This window comes from Lutra lutra, chromosome 1 (assembly GCF_902655055.1).
Source record: "Lutra lutra chromosome 1, mLutLut1.2, whole genome shotgun sequence".
Taxonomy (NCBI): domain Eukaryota; kingdom Metazoa; phylum Chordata; class Mammalia; order Carnivora; family Mustelidae; genus Lutra; species Lutra lutra.
The window spans coordinates 108,189,147-108,209,556 of NC_062278.1; the positions used below are offsets into that span (position 1 = coordinate 108,189,147).

At 41.2% G+C, this 20,410-nt stretch overlaps 1 protein-coding gene across 1 annotated transcript; it reads left to right on the top strand.

The window, feature by feature from the left end:
• The first annotated feature begins 5,142 nt into the window (after nucleotides 1–5,142).
• Nucleotides 5,143–13,554, top strand: LOC125101118 (5-hydroxytryptamine receptor 3E-like). Its single transcript, XM_047731773.1, has 10 exons — nucleotides 5,143–5,161; nucleotides 5,242–5,357; nucleotides 7,304–7,470; nucleotides 7,984–8,028; nucleotides 10,824–10,933; nucleotides 11,332–11,501; nucleotides 11,825–11,985; nucleotides 12,317–12,521; nucleotides 12,687–12,902; nucleotides 13,031–13,554. The coding sequence occupies exons 2-10, from the start codon at nucleotides 5,291–5,293 to the stop codon at nucleotides 13,258–13,260; spliced, it is 1,371 nt and encodes a 456-aa protein (XP_047587729.1). The 5' UTR covers nucleotides 5,143–5,161; nucleotides 5,242–5,290; the 3' UTR covers nucleotides 13,261–13,554.
• Nucleotides 13,555–20,410: the final 6,856 nt, after the last annotated feature.

Consider the following 20,410-nt stretch of genomic DNA (forward strand, 5'->3'; position numbering starts at 1 on the left):
TTTTGATTTGTATTTCCCTGATGCGGAGTGATGTGGAGCACTTTTTCACGTGTCTGTTGGAAGGGGAAGAGATTTTTGTCTTTTCCATTAGGCAGACTAATTAAGCTGAGTGGAGATAAACAAAAATGACCAAAAGAATTGAATACCAACAAATATAAGTAAAGAGGAAAAAGACACCCAACTAATTTAAGAGATTTTACATCTCTAAGCCTGAATGATTTTCATCAAAGGTTAACAAAAGAGTCTGCAGATGTAATTTCAGAACCAGAGTTAGTAATAGTCACGGATCATGGAGGAAAGGAGTATCTGATGAATGCACAAACATTTTCCTTATTTCTAAAATTTGGGGGGGAGAGGTAAATTCCAAAAACATTAGGTCAGTAAAGTTTGACCTCAATCTTCAGCAGAACTCTTAAGTGGAATCCTAAACAGATGACTTATAGAGCACAATATAGTGATCACTATTTCACTAAAACCAGTAAGTATACCAAAGTAAGCCCCTCTTCTCTTTTATATGCTTCTTTAACTGATTCTGAGAAAAGGGTATTAAGTTAAAGCTTATGAACCCTGAAATTGTATGCAAAATTTAGTGCATGTGAACATTTTTCTTGCTGGACAAAAGGTCTTTTAGCTTTCATTAGATTCTCAAAGTAGTAGACTCGGGGGCTGTTGTGACCTCATGGCAGTGGGAGAAAAGGGGTCTCCAATCAGCCTGTGTAGGTACTGTGAGTCCTCTCTTGTCTCCATGGTGACATCCCTTGTCTCTTGGTTGCTGGCTGCTCTGATGGCACCTGCTGCTTACAGTTTGTCACTGGCAAGTTCTTTGTTAGTGTCTTGGCTCTGATAGAGTTTTCCTTCACTGGCTTGTTTCCACCTCCACAATCGCTGTGGCTGTAGACCCCTCTAAGCTGCACACAGGGCCTCCATCTGGCCTTGACAGTCCACCCCAAAGCAGAGGTGTTTCATCTGTCTGAGGAATTTCTGGTTCCCTTCATATTTCACAGGGACCAGAAGAGAGGCAGGAGTGCTAACCCAGGCCCTCTCTCTGCCTAACCACTCTGTACTCTGCAGCTTCCACATACCAGTCTGGGGCTACAGGGAATAGCAGTTTCTTTCCTGGATCCCAAATGAGTGATGGGGCATAAGCCTCCGCTGCTTTTTTGGCACCTTTTTTTCCCCATTTCTCTCAACCTACTTAGCCTCCTCCCAACCATGCACATATGCACGCACACACACAGATTTCAGCAGAAAATCAATGTCTGTGTGTGTGTGTGTGTGTGTGTGTGTGTGAGATATCACATGTGAATGTTATCACTTACTCCCTTCTCTCCTTTGTCCCATATTCTATCATACCAGAAGAAGAAGGATTTCATCCCCTTCTACTGCATCAGAGATTTTCCATAAGTCATATTCTTACAGGAGAAACATTTTCCCTCCCCCACGTCTATAATAGCAGAAGGGTTACAGAGGAAACTGATTTCTGGAGCTGCAAGGATGTAGATGAATGTGTGTCGAAAGGATACAGTGAGGACTGAAAATTTCATAGGCTTTACCCATTACATTACATTACCCATTACACATGATAATTGTCTTGAAATATTTCAAAGTTCAAAAATATTTCAAAATTCTATCAGAAGATAGAAATAACTTACTCTACTATGCAGCCATCAAAAGAAATGAAATTTTGCCTTTTGCAGCAACATGGATGGAACTAGAGGGTGTTATGCTGAGCAAAATAAGTCAATCAGAGAAAGACAATTATCATATGATCTCCCTGATATGAAGAATTTGAGAGGCAATTTGGGGACTTTGGGGGGTAGGGAAGGAAAAAATGAAACAAGATGGGATCTGAGGGAGACAAACCATGAGAGACTCTTAATCTCACAAAACAAACTGAGGGTTGTTGGGAAGAGGGGGTGTATGGAGAGGGTAGCTGGGTTATGGACATTGGGGAGGGTATGTGCTATGGTGAGTGCTGTGAAGTGTGGAACCCTGACAATTCACAGACCTGTACCCCTAGGGCAAATAATACATTATATGTTAATAAAAAATAAAGAAAATTTTTTAAAAAAGAAATAACTTATTCTTTATTCTCTACTGGGCTGAAATTACACAAGTGGTGAAAGCTACAAGAATCCAAATTTGGACTTTTAAAAAACTTTCCAGTAAGTTTTGTTTTGTTTTGTTAAGTTATGTTTTGTTCAAACATAAAATAGGATAGCACAAGAAATAATGGGATGGTGTCACTGGAAATGTTAATATGTTATTCGCAACTAATGAATCATTGAACATTACACCAAAAACTAATGGTGTACTATAGGTTGACTAATTGAATTTAAATTTAAAAAAACTCACATGTTCGGATGACCACTGATCAAAGCTACATAGGGGGAAAAAATCCACCTTGGTTTAAAGTTTATAATAAATGGGGACGCCAGGTGGCTCAGTCGGTTAAGTGTCTGCTTTTGGCATGATCCCAGGACAGGCTCTTGCTCAGCAGGGAGCCTACTTCTCCTTCTGCCTGAAGCTCCCCCTGCTTGTGCACTCTCTCTCTATCTCACTCTCTGGCAAAAGAAAGAAAGAAGGAAAGGAAGAAAGAAAGAAAGAAAGGAAGGAAGGAAGGAAGGAAGGAAGGAAGGAAGGAAGGAAGGAAGGAAGAAAGAAAGAAAGTTAGTTTATAATAAATGACCTCAAAATTACCTAAAGATACAGATTCTCACCTTTTTTTTTCCCAAATGAGGTTTTCATCGCTTATCTTCTGACATCATTAGCAAGTAGACTGCACACTGACATGTCTCTGAGTTGGCCATCCCCTCCTCCATCTCAGACTAAAAAAGGTAGCCAAAGACTTGAGGCCAGCGGTACAGAAGAAAGGTCATATGCAAGGAATTGAGACACCAAGCCTGTGTCACATATCAGTATGGAGTCTAAATTTGCACTACTCATATGATGTGGGATATTCTTAACACACACACACACACACACACACACACACAAGAAATGACTGGACCTGGTAAAAATCCAAAGGCTATGTCACAGGCAAATGACAATTTTCTTTGTAGGGAAACTTCACAACCCAAGCACATGAAACTCCCACTGAAATAACCTCCTACTGAAGATGAATGTACAGTCAAAAGTCACAAATCATGAGGAAACAAACCACATAAGACAAAGCTAGCAAAATAGTTAGCATACCAAGAACTAGATATAATAAAACAATCAGAAAGGAAATGTAAAACAAATACGCTCTACCTAAAGAAAATTCAGAAAGTTCTACTTAATATGGATATTTTATTGAGCAAGGAACAAACTGTTGGAGAATAGGGAGACTTCTGAACCAAAGTAGTTAAGAAACTCAAATCTCAGCAGTTACAGCTCAGTTTATAAGGCATGAAATGCGGGAGTGCATTTTCTACTGTGATTGGTTACTAGAACCTTACACTCTTTCTCACCACAGGCTTACTCTGTAGCTGATTAGCTAGGAAGGTTTTTTGGGTTTTGGGGTTTTTTTTTTCCCCTTAAGTAAGCTCTACGCCCAGTGTGGGGCTTAAACTCACCACTCTAAGATTGAGAATTGGGGCATACTCCACCAAACTGAGCCAGCCAGATGCCCCATAGCTAGGAAGCTTTAAGGTCATGTTGACATGAAGAAATCTTAACTTTTGTTTAAGGTCAGAGTAAGAATTTAGGGAAATCATGATAGTTTTAAGTTTTGGTTGCATTATTATGAGTGTTTGGTCTAGGAATATATTCAAACTGTGGTCTCCATTTTGGTTTTGCTTTAACAGTTCCAAATAATAAAAGATTAAAGAAATATTAGAAACCAAAATGAAAGAACAGTACAAGAAACAAGGAAAGAAAGCGGGGGAGGAAGGAAGGGAGGGAAGGAGGGAGGGAGGGAGGGAGGAAGAAAGGAAGGAAGAAAAGAAGGAAGGAGGGAAGGAAAGAATGGAGGAAGGGAAGGAAGAAGGAAGAAAGAAAAGAACCAAAAAGATTGGTTTGGGGGTGCCTAGGTGGCTCAGTGGCTCAGTGGGTTGAGCCTCTGCCCTCATGATCTCAGGGTCCTGGGATCGAGCCCTGAGTCGGGCTCTCTGCTCAGCGGGGAGCCTGCTTCTCCCTCTCTCTCTGCCTGCCTCTCTGCCTACTTGTGATCTCTCTCTCTGTCAAGTAAATAAATAAAGTCTTAAAAAAAAAAGATTGGTTTCTTAAAAGAACCAAATAGAACTTACAGAAACAAAAAATATAATCACTGAATTGAAAACTCAGTGGACAGATTAGGCAATAGTTTAAATATAATTGAGAAGAAAATTTACCTGGAAAGTAGATCTGAAAGAATTACTAGGGACATAGACAAATGGATAGAAAATATGAAAGAAGGGTATGTTAGGCAGAATAATGGTCCCCAAAGGATGTCCACATCCTAATGTCTGGAACCTATGAATATGTCAAATGGAAAAGGGTGAATTAAGGTTGCAGGTGGAATTAAATTGGGTAATTGGCTGACCTTGATATAGGGAGAGAATCCTGGATTATCCAGGTCAGGCCATTGTAATCATAGGGGTTCTTAAAAGTGAAAAAGGAGAGAGAAGAGCATGGGAAGAAGAGAGATGGCAGTGTAAAAAGACTTGTTAATGTTAATGGCTTTAAAGATGGAAAAATGGGACCATGAACCAAGGAAAGCAGGCAGCTTCTAAAAACTGGAAAAGATAAGGAAATGAATTTGTTCCTAGAGTCTCCAGAAGGAATGCAGCCCTGGCAAAATCTCAGTGAGACTCATTTCAGACTTCTGGCCTACAGAACTGCAAAATAATAAATCTGTGTTTTTTAAAGCCAACTAAGTTTATGATTTGTTACAACAGCAGTGGAAACAAATGTGAGAGGTTAAAGGCATGTAAGGTAAAGGGAAATGATGCAACATATATCTAATAAGAGAAAAAGTAGAGAGAATATACTATTTTTTAAAGGGCTGAGAATTTTCCAGAATTGAAGAGATGAGTCTTCAGATTGAGAGATCACACAAAGGTCTGAGTGTGATACATATCAGCTAATACACAACCATACTCAACATTATAGTGAAATACAGAAGAGGGGAAGTCTTAACAGCAAACAGAACCTCCGGCATGAGCAAGAACGAGACAACCAGAACTCTCTTTCCAGGAAGGTAACAAATGTCAGTGGTCAACCAACGCTATCAGCATTCAAAATTAGACTCTAGGTGTGGCCTCTGCTCCTTTTTCCTAGGGATTCCTGGGTGCTGGTACACTCCCGGAGACGAATTTAAACAAAGAAGATGGAAGGAAGCTGGTTCCAGAAAGAGAGATTCCCCTTCTTCCTTGTTCTCAATCTTCTGCTTCAAGGTAAGAAAGGGGCAACAACAGGGAAAAAAAGCGAAAACTCTCTGTAAACACCTAGAAACTTCTTACAAATCTCCAACTCCCAGAGATGATCTAAAATGGGCATTGTTGGGGCGCCTGAGTGGCTCAGTGGGTTAAGCCGCTGCCTTCGGCTCAGGTCATGATCTCAGGGTCCTGGGATCAAGTCCCGCATAGGGCTCTCTGCTCAGCAGGGAGCCTGCTTCCCTCTCTCCCTCTCTCTCTCTCTGCCTGCCTTTCTGTCTACTTGTGATCTCTCTCTGTCAAATAAATAAATAAAATCTTTAAAAAAAAAACGGGCATTGTTATTTCATAATTTTGTTATAATAATGCCTGAACAGACATTACATCTCTGAAAGACAGAAAATATCCTTCCAGAGATGTGCCACACAGGAACACTTCCATTTTTCTTCCCGTGAACCATCCCTGCTTGTCTTCTTTTCCATTTAATCTAAATGTACACCCATCTTTCTATACACAGGTATGATTCTTTTTCTCTACAGCTATGAAACCAACCCCATTGCAGCAAAGTGCTCGCTTTTAGCCATAACTTCCTCATCCACCTACAGGATCCAAGTGCCCTAGGTTAGTAAGATGCCAGAGGGTAACAGGTGGAGACTGAAGACGGAGTATGCCTGTCTTTCAAGGAGTGATCATGGTAGAGTGGAAAGAACATGGGATTTGGAGAAAGATGAACCTGGGTTTGAATATTGGTCCCTCACTTGATTCCTAATGTAACCTTGGGCAAATTGGTTGACTTCTCTGAGCTCCAGTTTCCTCATCTGTAAAATGGGACCTACCTTGCAGAGTTGTGAGGATGCAATGAGAGAAGTGAGTAGCACAGTGGCTGCCCAGCATTTGATAGGTATCAATAAATGTCATCTCTCTCCCTTAGGTTGTCATGTAACTTCAGGATGGGGGAAATAGGGGAGGGCTGAACCAGAGGTGGCCAGTACAAGAAAGAGGAACAAATTGTACACCTAGTCTACTCAGTAGAAAACATTAGAAATGGTCCTCTAGTCACTCAAAGATCATGCTTGACAAATGAAAATTCATTGCTCATAGAATGATTTAAGGATTTGCCTGGAGAGCACTGTGACTCTGGGAATGGATAAGGCTCGATGTCCTTGGCACACAACCCTCTCTCTCATTCCAGCTTGTTGTAACTCTAACAAATTTCTACCAGTAGAGAATTGGAATATTTATCAGTCAGAAAAGAGGGGAAGGCAACACCACAAAAGCCTCGAACTAGAAAATTGATAGAAGGCTGGGCAGCAAAATAAGGAGATGGAAGGAAACTTGGGGCAGTGAAGGTGAAATAGGTGCATTCTCTTTGGGCACCACCCCTCAACGGAATCCTATCCAATGGCTATCACTGTCCCAGGGTTTGGTTTGCATATAGATTTGGGCATGCTTTGCATGGAAACAGAAAGGTTAGGAAGAAGGCCAGAGCCCTAACTCAGCTTACCACATTAGCTTCCATCATTTGCCTTCTAGCCCAACCCATCCTCCCTGGCCTTGGTGGGCAGCACCCAGCCTCTGGTCCTCTCTTGGAGATCTCGCTCCCCCAATCTCTGTTTCATCATTGGGGGTGTGTGCTGCAGCAGCACCAAACAAATTGGGATTCAGATCAAGTCCAGTTTCTGCCCCTAAATATTTGATGTCAGGAATTTAATTCCTCTCACCGAAACTCAGTTGACTCATTTATTACATAAGGATAAAAATAATTTCTACCTGATAGGGGCCTGGAAGGGTAAAATGAGGTAGTTTGTTTGAAGGGTTTAGACTATGCCTGGGACATAGTCAATGCTCAATAAATATTAGCTATCATTATTATCTCAGGCTACCCCCAAGATCCTGTCATAGGGCCCTCTCATATAGGCAACATGAGACTTCTCTCCCTCTCTTCACACATTCTATGTCCTCTACAGGAAGGAGCAGTACCTTCATCAACAACTGCTCAGGGTCTGCCCAGCATGGTGTGTATCCCACTATTCTGGAGTCAGTGGTCGACAGGAAGGCCTTCCGTCCAGTCACCAACTTCAGCATCCCCACCCTAGTCAACATCTCCTTCACTATGTCTGCCATCCTAGATGTGGTGAGTGCTGATACCTCTAGGCCTTAATTTTTTCCCACCCTGGCAAGGCAAGCCCAAGCCCTTGTCCACATTTCAGCTTCCTCTCTCATTGCTATCTGGAATCTGCCCAATGAGGATCTCAAAGAAACTATGTCTGGTTCAGCAGGATGACATATTAACAGCACTAGAAGAGAATTTCTTTTCTTCTTAGCCAGCAATTCTCTACACTGGCTGCATACCACCATTCAGGTTCTGCTCCCAGAGGTTCTGATTGGATGAAACCCAGACTTTGGTATTTTTAAGCTCCTCAAGTGATTCTAAGATACAGCCAGGGTTGAGAAGTCCTCCTGTGAACTCTCATTCATGGCCCAAAACATCTGTTTTAATCAAGCTTTTGTCCTTGACCTACATGTTGGCCTTGATCATAGCACCATTTTGACATATCTTGGGGGTTGGTAAATAGAAGTGGGGAGTGGGAGGAATGGACAGACTTCTTACCAGCATCACACTGGAAACAGGAAATTCTTTTGACAGGATGAGAAACTACAGCTCTTGTCATCGTTCCTGTGGCTGGAAATGGTATGGTCGATTCTGTTTATTCTCTCCCTTCATTTATAGTCAGAAAGGATTTTAAGCAAAGATGGGGGCACCTGGGTGGCTCAGTTCATTAAATATCTGCCTTCGACTCAGGTCATGATCCCGGGGTCCTGGGATCAAGCCCTACATCAGGCTTCCTGCCCTCTGCCTGCTGCTCCCCCAACTTGTGTGCTCTCTCTCCCTCCCTCTCTCTCTCTCTCTCAGATAAACAAATAAAATCTTTTTTTAAAAAAGAAAGAAGGAAACACATGATGGATAAATTTAAAAATCTACAATCACGGTAAGAGGCTTCAATATACTCCTTTCAAAAATCAAGTAGAAAAAGAATAAAAATACTGTGATTTTTAACAGCACAGTTAAGATACTTGATTTAGGGGGTGCCTGAGTGGCTCAGTTGGTTGAGCCTCCAACTCTTGTTATTGGCTCAGGTCTTGATCTCAGGATCCTGAGGCCAAGCCCCATGTTAAGCTCCACGCTGGGTGTGGAGCCTACTTAAAAAAAAAAAAAAAAAAAGGAAAAGAACTAGATTTAATAAACATCAAACTTTGTGCCAATGAACATGCATAATCTCTTCTGACATAAATGGAATATTGTCCCACACTGATCATATTCTTGACCACAAAGATCTCAATAAAGTCGAGAAAGCAGAAATTATCTAGACCACAATCTCTGATCACAATACAAAAAAATGAAACTAACTTGGAAAAGATAGCACTCCCCAAGAAAACCCTATTTCTTGGGAATTTAAAATTAAGCTTCCAAATACTTTGGGCTAAAGAGAAAATAAAACAGGGATACCTGGGTAGCATAGTCAGTTAAGTGTCTGGCTCTTGGTTTCAGCTCAGGTTGTGATCTCAGGGTCATGATACTGCACTCAGCTCAGAGCCTGCGTGAGACTCTCTCTCTCACTCCCTCTGACTCTCCCCCGACATGTGCACTGGTGCGATCTTTCTCACTCTCTTTCACTTTCTCTCTCTTTTTCTCAAATAAATAAATCTTGAGAAAATAAAATAAATAAATAGAGGGGCGCCTGGGTGGCTCAGTGGGTTAAAGCCTCTGCCTTCGGCTCAGGTCATGGTCCCAGTGTCCTGGGATCGAGCCCCACATCGGGCTCTCTGCTCAGCAGGGAACCTGCTTCCTCCTCTCTCTCTCTGCCTGCCTTTCTGCCTACTTGTGATCTCTATCTGTCAAATAAATAAATAAAATTTAAAAATAAATAAATAAATAAATAAATAGAAATTTTGAACTAACGAGAAATGAAGAGCTCTACATATGAAAACCTATGAATATAGCCAAAGTATAATTAGAATATATAAGAAATACATTAAAAAGTTTGTATCTTAAGTGCATTAATTAGAAAAAAAAAGAGGGGAAAATGAAGGTAAATGAAGTAAGTTTCCAGTTTGAAAAGCATGGTTGAGGGGCGCCTGGGTGGCTCAGTGGGTTAAAGCCTCTGCCTTCGGCTCAGGTCATGGTCTCAGGGTCCTGGGATCGAGCCCCGCATTGGGCTCTCTGCTCAGCAGGGAGCCTGCTTCCCTTCCTCTCTCTCTGCCTGCCTCTCTGCCTACTTGTGATCTCTGTCTGTCAAATAAATAAATAAAATCTTAAAAAAAAAAAAAGAAAAGAAAAGCATGGTTGAAGGGAAGGAAAGAGGAGAAAAATAATAGTAATGATCACCTAATCTTGCTCTCAAAGTGTAGTTCCCAGGTGGGCAGCACTGGTTGATTACACCACCTGGAAGCCAAGAAATGCACACAGTTTTGGGTCCCACCCAGCATGATCAACCATCCCAGCATGCCCAAGACTGAGTAATTCTCAGGACGTGGAATTTTCAATGCAAAAACTAACAAAATCCTGAGCAAATCAGGATGAGTTAGTCACCCAAGCTAATGAATCAGAATCTACAGTTCAAGAGGATCCCCAGGTGTTTTATATGCAAAGTGAGAGTTGAGAAGCACTGATCTAGTACAAGTCTTTGCTTAATGTGCATAGAGCTCTCTGTTGTGGCTGTGGTTCCACAAACTACAGCTGCTGTTGAAAGTGTCCTGAGACCAGACAAGCCCACCCAGAACTAGACAATCCTAGAAAACAGTTTTCAAAGAAGATTGCCAAACTTGGAAAAGAGAGTTTGGAAAGGTCATCCCAAAGACAAGGGAGGGTGGTGCCTGGCACCTGCCAAGGAGTGGAAGACCACTAAGCCTCTTGAGTTCAAAAAACCCAAGGGCTTGTTCAAGGTCTCCTTGCAATAAAGTCTGGTGAATGCAGTCTGGAAGACAGCTGAAGCCATGCTAGATATTAATACATAATACCTATGAACAACATTACAGTTTCAAAGTCCACTGATGAGACTTATTTCATTTGATGCCTACTAATCTCCTTATTTCACACTAGGGAAATTCTAGCTCAGAGGTGCTAAGTTATTGATCTTTCATCTCTGAATCTCATTCTTACTGAAGAAAGGAGAGGATTTCTCTGGACACTAGTAATTTCTCATGGAAATGGGAAAGGAGAGTGATCAAAATTTATGAAGAAATGGATGCAGAGTGCTTCAATTCTATCAGTAATTCTTACTTATTGAAAAAAAAAAGCCAAAGTAAACATATCAAAATATTTATTCCACAAAGTTGAGTAATAGAAACACACGTTTATTATATTATTTTATATACTTTTTATGTGCAGGAAATACTTCATAACTTTTTTTAAAGAAAAATCAAAGGACAGGAAAAAACAGCTTCAATTCATATAAGGCTCTCACCTCTTTTCCACCTGGGTTCTAGGTCTGGGATAACCCATTTATCAGATGGAACCCAGAGGAATGTGAGGGCATCACGAAGATCAGTGTGGCAACCAAGAATCTGTGGCTCCCAGACATTTTCATCGTTGAGTTGTGCGTATTAAGGGCTGGGAAAAGGCAGAGGGAAGCCCCATTTTCTGGAATCAGTGGAATTTACAATCTACCATTGGAGTCACTACAAGCGGTCTTTTTTTTTTTTTTTAAAGATTTTATTTATTTATTTGTCAGAGAGAGCGAGGGAGAGAGAGCGAGCACAGGCAGACAGAATGGCAGGCAGAGGCAGAGGGAGAAGCAGGTTCCCTGACGAGCAAGGAGCCCGATGCGGGACTCAATCCCAGGACACTGGGATCATGACCTGAGCTGAAGGCAGCTGCTTAACCAACTGAGCCACCCAGGCGTCCCACTACAAGCGGTCTTAAATGGCTGAGAAATGACCAGAAAGGTAAGAGGAAAAACCATAACACCTGCATCCCACTCCATCTCTCTTACAGCATGGATGTAGATAAGACCCCCAAAGGCCTCACGGCATATGTAAGTAATGAAGGTCGCATCAGATATAAGAAACCCATGAAGGTGGCCAGCATCTGTAACCTAGATATCTTCTACTTCCCTTTTGACCAGCAAAACTGCACACTCACCTTCAGCTCATTCCTCTACACAGGTAAGTTGTGATGGAGTCTCAGAGATGTGGGTGAATGAGAGCAACCAATAAAACAACAAAAAAATAAAATATAAAGAAATTATGAACAAATGGTGACCAAGGTGTGTGGGTAGAGCAAAGATTAAGGCTCTATGGATGTTTAAATATTTTCCATAAAGGCAGATCCAAAATCTATCTTGTTGATTACCATCCTAAGCTCTTTCAAAGTTTCTGCCATATTAGATACACAAAAATATGTGTTTAATGAAAAGATGGAAAAAGAGAGTGAAGTTGAGTCAATAGGAAACTGTATCCTTGGGAAATGATCTGGATCTCCCTTTTAGTGGAGAACATGTTGCTCGGCATGGAGAAAGAAGTGTGGGAAATAGCAGACACATCCCAAGACATCGTTCAAACCCATGGAGAGTGGGAGCTCCTGGGCATCAACAAGTCCACCCGAAAGATGTCCCTGGGCACCAGCCTATATGATCAGATCATGTTCTATGTAAGTTCAGAAGCCCTTGCTTTTTCCTTCCTTCCTTGCTTCTACTCTTACCTAGAATCTCCACCAAGTGGGTATCTCCCAAGTTTCAGTTTTACTTCTGCAAGGCCTGAACCTTCTCTCTTGGCTGTCCAGCCATGCTCTTTTTCCTAAAGCTCACTGCTCTGGCCTTAATCGCCCATGGCAGGTTCTATACTTAATTATGAAGCTGCATTCTGCATACCTAAAGATCTCAGGGTGATATCGGACCTACAAGAAAGGCAGAGACACAATCACTACTATTCCTGGAAGTCTCCAAATCCCTTATCCACTTCCCTCTCTTTCCTCTCTCAAGGTGGCCATCAGGCGCAGGCCCAGACTCTACATCATAAACCTTCTGTTGCCCAGTGGCTTTCTGATTGCCATCGATGCCATCAGCTTCTACCTCCCAGCAGAAAGTGGGAATCGTGCCCCATTCAAGATAACCCTTCTTCTGGGCTACAATGTCTTCCTGCTCATGATGAATGATTTACTCCCCACCAGTGGCACCCCCCTTATCAGTAAGTCCTCTCCAGCCATAGGGGAAAGAAGGGTGGGAAAGACTGACTGAACTAGCTCAGGGAAGGGAGATATCCTGGGAAAAGGAGGTTCTCCAGGATATGATTGGAAAAGAGAAGTCCTAAGTTGGTGCCTCTGGCCCACATGTAGGCCTACCTTCCCTCCAGGTGTCTACTTTGCCCTGTGTCTGTCCCTGATGGTGGTCAGCCTCCTGGAGACCATCTTCATCACCTACCTGCTGCACCTTGCCAAGACCCAGCCCCCACCCATGCCTTGGTGGCTTCATTCTCTGCTCCTCTGTTGCACCAGGCCAAGAAAATGCTGCCCCACTGCATTCCAGAAGAGAAATAAAGGCCTGGGCCTATCCCCTGCCCACCTGCCTGGTAAGGGCTCAGCACTGCACACATTTCCTCTTCCCACACAATCTTTTATCTCCTCCCGCCTCTTTCCCTGTCCCCCTTCCATCCCAGGTGAACTTCATGGTCCTAGCTGAGTCTCTGTTTCTCTGTAGGTGTGAAGGAGCCTGTGGAGCTGGTGAGGAACGTGTCAGGTCCCAGAGAGGCAGAGTTAAATGGGTGTCCTCAATCAACAAGGGCCCAGGAGGAAGATGAGACTAAGAAGCAGGACTTGGTCAACCTATGGGTGCAGTTCAGCCACATGATGGACACCCTGCTCTTCTGCCTCTACCTGCTCTTCATGGCCACCTCTGTGGTCACAGTCATTGTCCTCTGGAACACCTAGCCAGGATGTCTATCTGCTCCTGCTCCAGCCAAGAACTGCTTCTGGCTTCCAGAGACCAGTCAGGTTTTTGCCTTGTTGACTACCAACTGTCACAGCCCAAAGAAGACCAGTTCCCTGTGGCATTCCATGCATCTCAATCCAGACCCACTGATCAGTCTCAACCAACTCCAGACATTTTCCTCTTGCATCTGCATTCTATAGACTTCCCTCAGTCTTCCCTTGCTGTTCTAGGCTCCCCTTATGTCTTCTCCATAGCAGTCCCACCTCCTCTGCTTGTTTACTTGTCCCAATAAATCATTCTACAGAGATCTCTGGTTCTTTATCATGTTTTCAGATAGCAAATTAACTATTCAGGACTGATAGTTGCAAAATATCACCTGTGCACCCCTCTGCCTGTGATAAAATTTTGATGTCATAACAGACTATTCTCTTACCTTCAAGTCCAATGTGACAATAGTCCTGTCTGGGAAGTTTTAATTTTCTTAGGCATTTTACTTTTTTTTTTTTTAAGATTTTATTTATTTTTATTTTAGAGAGAGAGCAAGTTTGAGCAAGTTTGGGAGAAAGAGAGGGAGTGGGAGATAATCTCTAGCAGATAATCTCTAGCAGATTCTGTGCTGAGCAGAGCCTGTGATCATGACCTGATCCAAAACCAAGTTGGTCGCTCAACCTACTGAGCCACCAGGCACGCCGCTTAGGGATTTTAAAAGACATATTTCTTACTTTTAGATTTTTTTATTGATTTTTTTCATTATTGTAAAGGCATACTGCAGAGATATTACAGGTTAGGTTCCAGAACATCACAATAAAGCAACTATCACAATAAAATTAGTCAATGAATTTTTTGACTTCCCAGTAGACATAAAAGTTATGTTTGAATTATACTGTAGTCTATTGAGTGTGCAATAGCACTATAGCTATTTGAGAAAGTTGAGCATCTGCCTTCGGCTCAGATCATGATCCCAAGGTTCTGGGATCAGGCCCTGCATCAGGCATCCTGCTCAGTGGGGAGTCTGCTTCTCCACATCCCTCTGCTCCCCTCCAACTCACACTCTCTCTCAAATAAATAACTAAATCTAAAAAAAGTGCATACCTTAATTTAAAAGTACTTTATGCTAAAACATGCTAACCATCATCTGAGCTTTCAGCAAGTTGTAATCTTTTGACTTTAGAGGATCTTGCCTCAATGCTGATGGCTGCTGACTGCTGAGGGTAGTGACTGCTGAAACTTGAGTGGCTGCAGCAATTTCTTGAGGACAATAGTGAAGTTTGCCACATGAACTGACTCTTCCTCTCACAATTTCTCTCTAGCGTTCAATGCTGTTTGATAGCATTTAAGCCACAGTGGAATTTCTTTCAAAATTGGAATCAGTCCTCTCAAATCCTAAGATTAGTAATATTCTACATCCTTTGCTGTCATCTCAACAATCTTCACAGCATCTTCACCAGGAATAGATTCCATCTGAAGAAACCATTCTCTCTGCTCATCCGTAAGAAGCCACTCCTCATCCGTTAGTTTTATCATGAGATCACAGCAATTCAGTCCCATCTTCAGGTCCAATTCTAATTCCAGTTCTCCTGCTATTACTACTATACCTGCGGTTACTTCATGCACTGAAGCCTTGAATTCCTCCCTGTCATCCTTAAGGGCTGGAATCATCCTCTTCCAAACTGCTGTTATGCTGCTATTTTGGGCTCTTCCCGTGAATCATAAATATTCTTTTTTTGTTTAATGTTTTTTTTGTTTTTTGTTTTTTGTCTTGACTTTTTACCTTCAGAAATTCTACTGATACATCCTCTGGCTCGAATCATAAATATTCTTAATGGCATCTAGAATGGTGAATCTTTTGCAGAGGTTCTCAATTTACTTTGCCCAAATCCACCAGAGGAATCACTATCTATGGCAGCTACAGCCTTATGAAATGTATTTCTTAAATACTAAGACTTGAAAGTCAAAATTACTCTTTGATCCATGGGCTGCAGAATGGATGTTGTGTTAGCAGACACGAAACATCATTCTCATTGTACATCTCCATCAGAGTTCTTGGTGACCAGACGCATTGTCAATGAGCAGGAATATTCTGAAAGAAATCTTTTTTTCTGAGCACAAGGTCTCAATAGTGGACTTAAAATACTTAGTAAACCGTAGCAGATAAACAGATGTGCTGTCACCCAGGCTTTGTTGTTCCACTTATAGAGCACAAGTAGAGCCAATTTAGCATCATTCTTAAAGGCCTTGGGATTTTTGGAATGGTAAATGAGCATTGGCTTCAACTTAAAGTCACCAGCTGCATTAGCTCTTTATAAGAGAGTCAGCCTATCCTCTGAAGCTTTGAAGCCAGGCATTAACTTTTCCTCTCTAGCTATGAAAGTCCTAGGTGGCATCTTCTTCCAATAGAAGGCTGTTTCCTCTACTTTGAAAATCTGTTGTTAACGGTAGCCACCTTCATGAGTTACCTTAGCTGGAGCTTCTGCAGAACTTGCTGCAGCTCCTACATCAGCACTCTGCTGTTCACCCTTGTACATTTATGTCACGGTGACGGCTTCTTTCCTTAATCCATCTGAATGATCCTCTGTTGTGGTGGATTGATCTTCTATCCAGACCACTCAAACTTTCTCCGTATCAGCAATAAAGCTGTTTTACTTTCTTATCATTCATGTGTTCACTGTAGTAGCACTCTTCATTTTCTTTAAGAACTTTTCAAAGATTTACTTATTTATTTATTTATTTGAGAGACAGAGAGTGCTCAGGGGCAAGGGGCAGAGGGATAAGGAGACAGAAACCCAGGCAGACTCCACACTGAGCACAGAGCCTGAGGCAGAGCTCAATCTCATGAACCTGAGATCGTGACCTTAGTCAAAAACCAAGAATTCAACACTTAGCAACTGTGCCAGGTGCCCCAAGAACTCTTCCTTTGCATTCATAACTTGGATAACTGTTTGGTGCAAGAGGCCCAGCTTTTAACCTGTCTCGGCTTTTGACATACATTCTTCACTAAGCTCAATCATTTCTAGCTTTTGGTTTAAAATGAGAGAAGTATCACTCTTCCTTTCACTTAACACTTAAAGGCCATTGGCCTAATTTCAATATTATTGTGTCTGAAGGAATAGGGAATCCAAAGGAAAGGAAGAGAGAAGCGAGTACAGCCGGTTGGTGAAGCAATCAGAACATACACATTTATTAAGTTCACCATCTTATACGAGCACAGTTTGTGGCACTCCAAGACAATTACAATAGCAACATCAAAGATCATTAGTCACAGATTACCATAACAATTATAACAGTGAAAACGCTTGAAATATTGAGAGAATTATCAAAATGTGACAGAGACACAAAGTGAGCAAATGTTTTTTGAAAATGGCGCTGATAGACTTGCTCAATGCAGGGTTGCCACAAACCTCCAATTCATAAAAAACAGTATCTGTGAAGTGTAATAAAGCTAAATGCAATAAAATGAAGTTTAACTGAAAATGAGTTCGGCAAGGTTACAGGATATAAAATCAATACGCAAAAAGCATTATATTTACATACATTAGCAATAAATAACCTGAAAATAAAATTAGGAATCATAAAAAATAAGACATTTAGGAATAAACCTAACAAAAGAAGTATAAGACTTATATATTGAAAACTACAAAACACTGCTGAAAAAAATTAAAGAAGATCTAAATAAATGGAAACATCTATCATGTTCTAGATTTGGAAAATTTTATATTGTGAAGATGGCCCAACATTTCCCAAATTAACCTACATACTCAACACAATCCTTGTCAAAATCCTAGCTGTCTTTTTTGTAGAAATTGACAAGCTGATTCTAAAATTCATATGGAGGGGGGCCTGGGTGGCTCAGTGGGTTAAAGCCTCTGCCTTCGGCTCGGGTCATGATCCCAGGGTCCTGGGATTGAGCCCCACATCAGGCTCTCTGCTTAGCAGGGAGCCTGCTTCCTCCTCTCTCTCTCTCTCTGCCTGTCTCTCTGTCTACTTGTGATCTCTATCTGTCAAATAAATAAATAAAATATTTAAAAAAAAAAAAGACGCGATGCAAGAGAACTCAGACCTTTAGTTATTCTGTCATTTTCTAGCAAGCTAGGATATGAACAGTAAAAACTTCAGCTATCCTATAACATATTTAGAACATTCAACTTTCAGAACGACTCAGATCAAAAAGTAACTAGAAAAACAAACAACACTTGTGGCAGTGAACAATCGGCTCTGATTACTAAGCCACAAGTAAGCCCAGCTGAGAAGCACAAAAGGCTCAAGATTTACTGTCGAAGTGTTCTAATCCACCAGCTTGATGCATGTGATCACTAAAGCCCTGACTCTTTAGCAAGCCTAGAAACGGCCAGCTCTGTGTATGTATCAAGGGTACCCTGCAGGGGACATACTCTACCATTATTCTGACATCTCTGTAGTAGGACCTGAAGAAAAAGAAAAAAAAAAAGCCATTTAAAAGTTAAAAGAAAACAGAGGAGAAAAACCTCACGACATTGGATTTGACAGTGATTTCTTGGATATGACACCAAAAGTATAGGTCACAAAAGAAAAATAGATAAGTTGGACTTCACCAAAGTGAAAACTTCTGTGCATCAAAGGATATCATCAACAGGGTGAAAAGGTAACCCATAAAATTGGAGAAAATATTTGCAAATAATATCTCTGATAAGAGATTGATATCCAGAATATATAAAGAATTCCTACAACTTAAGAAAAAAAAATTTTAAATGCTCAAATAGACACAATAGACTTTAACAGACCAGAAGGCTGGTTGCCAGAGCTAAGGGGAGAAGGGAATGAGGAGTTCTTGTTTAATGAGTACAGGGCTGTAGTTCTGCAACATGAAAAGAGTTCCGTGGATGGGGGGTGGTGACTGTAGCACAACAATGTGAATGTCCTTATCACTACTGAACTGTGCACTTAAAAATGGTCAAGATGGGGGACGCCTGGGTGGCTCAGTTGGTTAAGCAGCTGCCTTCGGCTCAGGTCATGATCCCAGCGTCCTGGGATCGAGTCCCACAGCAGGCTCCTTGCAGCGGGAGCCTACTTCTCCATCTGCCTCTGCCTGCCACTCTGTCTGCCTGTGCTCACTCTGACAAATAAATAAAAAATCTAAAAAAAAAAAAAAAGGTCAAGGTGGGAAATTTTATGTTGTATGTATTTTACCACAATTAAAAAACAAAACAAAAAAGCCTCAGCTTGGGAGAGCCTGAAATTACTTTTACGTATTTGCTTAAAGTTGTCTCATCAGACTCTCAATTACTGACTAGCAAACACCAGTCATTCATTTGGCAAATATTTATTGAGCATGTGCCATGTGCCGAGTGTTCATCTAGACACATGGGATACAGAGTGAATAAAACAGATGGAAAGCCCTGATTTTCACAGAGCTTACATTCTAAACTGATTGATTTTTTTTTAAAGATTTTATTTATTTATTTGACAGAGAGAGAGATCACAAGTAGGCAGAGAGGCAGGCAGAGAGAGGGGGAGAAGCAGGCTCCCTGCTGAGCAGAGACCCCCCCCCCCCCGCCCCCCAATGCAGAGCTCCATCCCAGGACCCTGAGATCATGACCTGAGCCAAAGGCAGAGGCTTAACCCACTGAGCCACCCGGGTGCCCCAAAACTGATTGATATTTAAGACCTCACACCTTAATGCTGATATATTAGTTTACAAAAAGCAGAACTGATAGTTGACCAAAGAAATACAAATGGTCTTTTAACATGTGAAAAGATGTTCAACATATCTCAAAATAAGAGAAATGAAAATTAAAACTACACTTTGTAAAACAACAACAACAACAACAACAACAATAACAAACTACACTTCGTTTCTTCTATGGATTGGCAGAAACTCTGAATTGTTGACAACATAGTATGTTGGTGAGGTTGTAGGGAAACGTACTCCCATACATTGCTGTTGTAAGGACAAAAACACATTTTCCATGGATAGCAATTATGTAATAATTAAGCATTTAAGCATCAGCAGGCTTCCCAGTGAGTTCAACAGCTTATCATTTGCCATGGGAATTGTATCCAATTTGAACCAGTCACTCTCCTTTAAGAACGAGTTCTAAAAAATGAATGCAAATTTATAAAGATATCAATAGGAGGATGCTTTTTGCAGCATTACCTGTAATAGCTAACCTGCAGCCTACCCCCCACCCCGCCCAAAAATCTGAACATTTATCAACACACATGCTTTTTCAAATAAATAAAATCTTTGGAAAAGAAAATGAAAGAAAATTTTTAAAACACAGTAACTCCCCATTTCCTTGTCCCAGCCAGCCCCTAGCAACCACAATTCTACTATCTATTGACTCTTCTAGGTACTCATATAAATGGAATCATACAGTATTTGTCTTTTTGTTACTGGCTTATTTCACTTAGCGTAATATCCTCAAGGTTCATCCATGCTATAGATTATGTCAGAATTTCCTTCCTTTTTAAGACTGAATAATAGTCTGTCATATGTATATCTCACATTTTGCTTATCCATTTATTCGTCAATGGACACTTGGTTTGCTCTCCATGTTTTAGCTATTGTGAATAATGATGCTATGAACCTGGGTGTTTAAATATCTGAGACCCCATTTTCACAGTATATATCCAGAAATAGAATTGCTGAAGCTTATGGTAATTCTATGTTTTATCTTTTGAAGAACCACTGTCCTGTTTTCCACAGTGGCTATACTGTTTTACATTCTCACCAACAGTGCACAAGGATTCCAACTTCTCCACATCCTCAGTAACACTTGTTATTTTCTGTTTTGTTTTGGTTTTTTGATAGTGGCCATCCTGATGGATGTGAGGGGACATCTCATTGTACTTTTGATTTGTAATTCCCTGATGTTTAGCGATGTTGAGCATCTTTGCATGTACTTTACTGACCATTTGTATATCTTTTTTTGAGAAATGCTTATTCAAGAACATGACTCATTTTTTGTTTCAATTTTTGTTGTTGTTGAGTCCAGTAAGTTTTGAAACAAATGTTCTCTCTGAGATCCATCCATTAAAAACCTCATCCATCCAGTTACCTGTCTACAGAATTAGAAGCCCGGGATTTATCACTCACCACTTTCCCGGGTCACAAGAGGCCTTTAAAAATATCTATAATTGGACCTACTTTCCATCTGCTTCACCATCTCCACT

Excerpts from the sequence above, each read along its gene's own strand:
- LOC125101118 (XM_047731773.1), top strand. The coding sequence starts at position 5,291 with ATGGAAGGAAGCTGGTTCCAGAAAGAGAGATTCCCCTTCTTCCTTGTT. Across the intron at positions 11,502-11,824 it reads CAGCTCATTCCTCTACACAG|TGGAGAACATGTTGCTCGGC; the intron begins GTAAGTTGTGAT and ends TCTCCCTTTTAG. Across the intron at positions 11,986-12,316 it reads ATGATCAGATCATGTTCTAT|GTGGCCATCAGGCGCAGGCC; the intron begins GTAAGTTCAGAA and ends TCCTCTCTCAAG.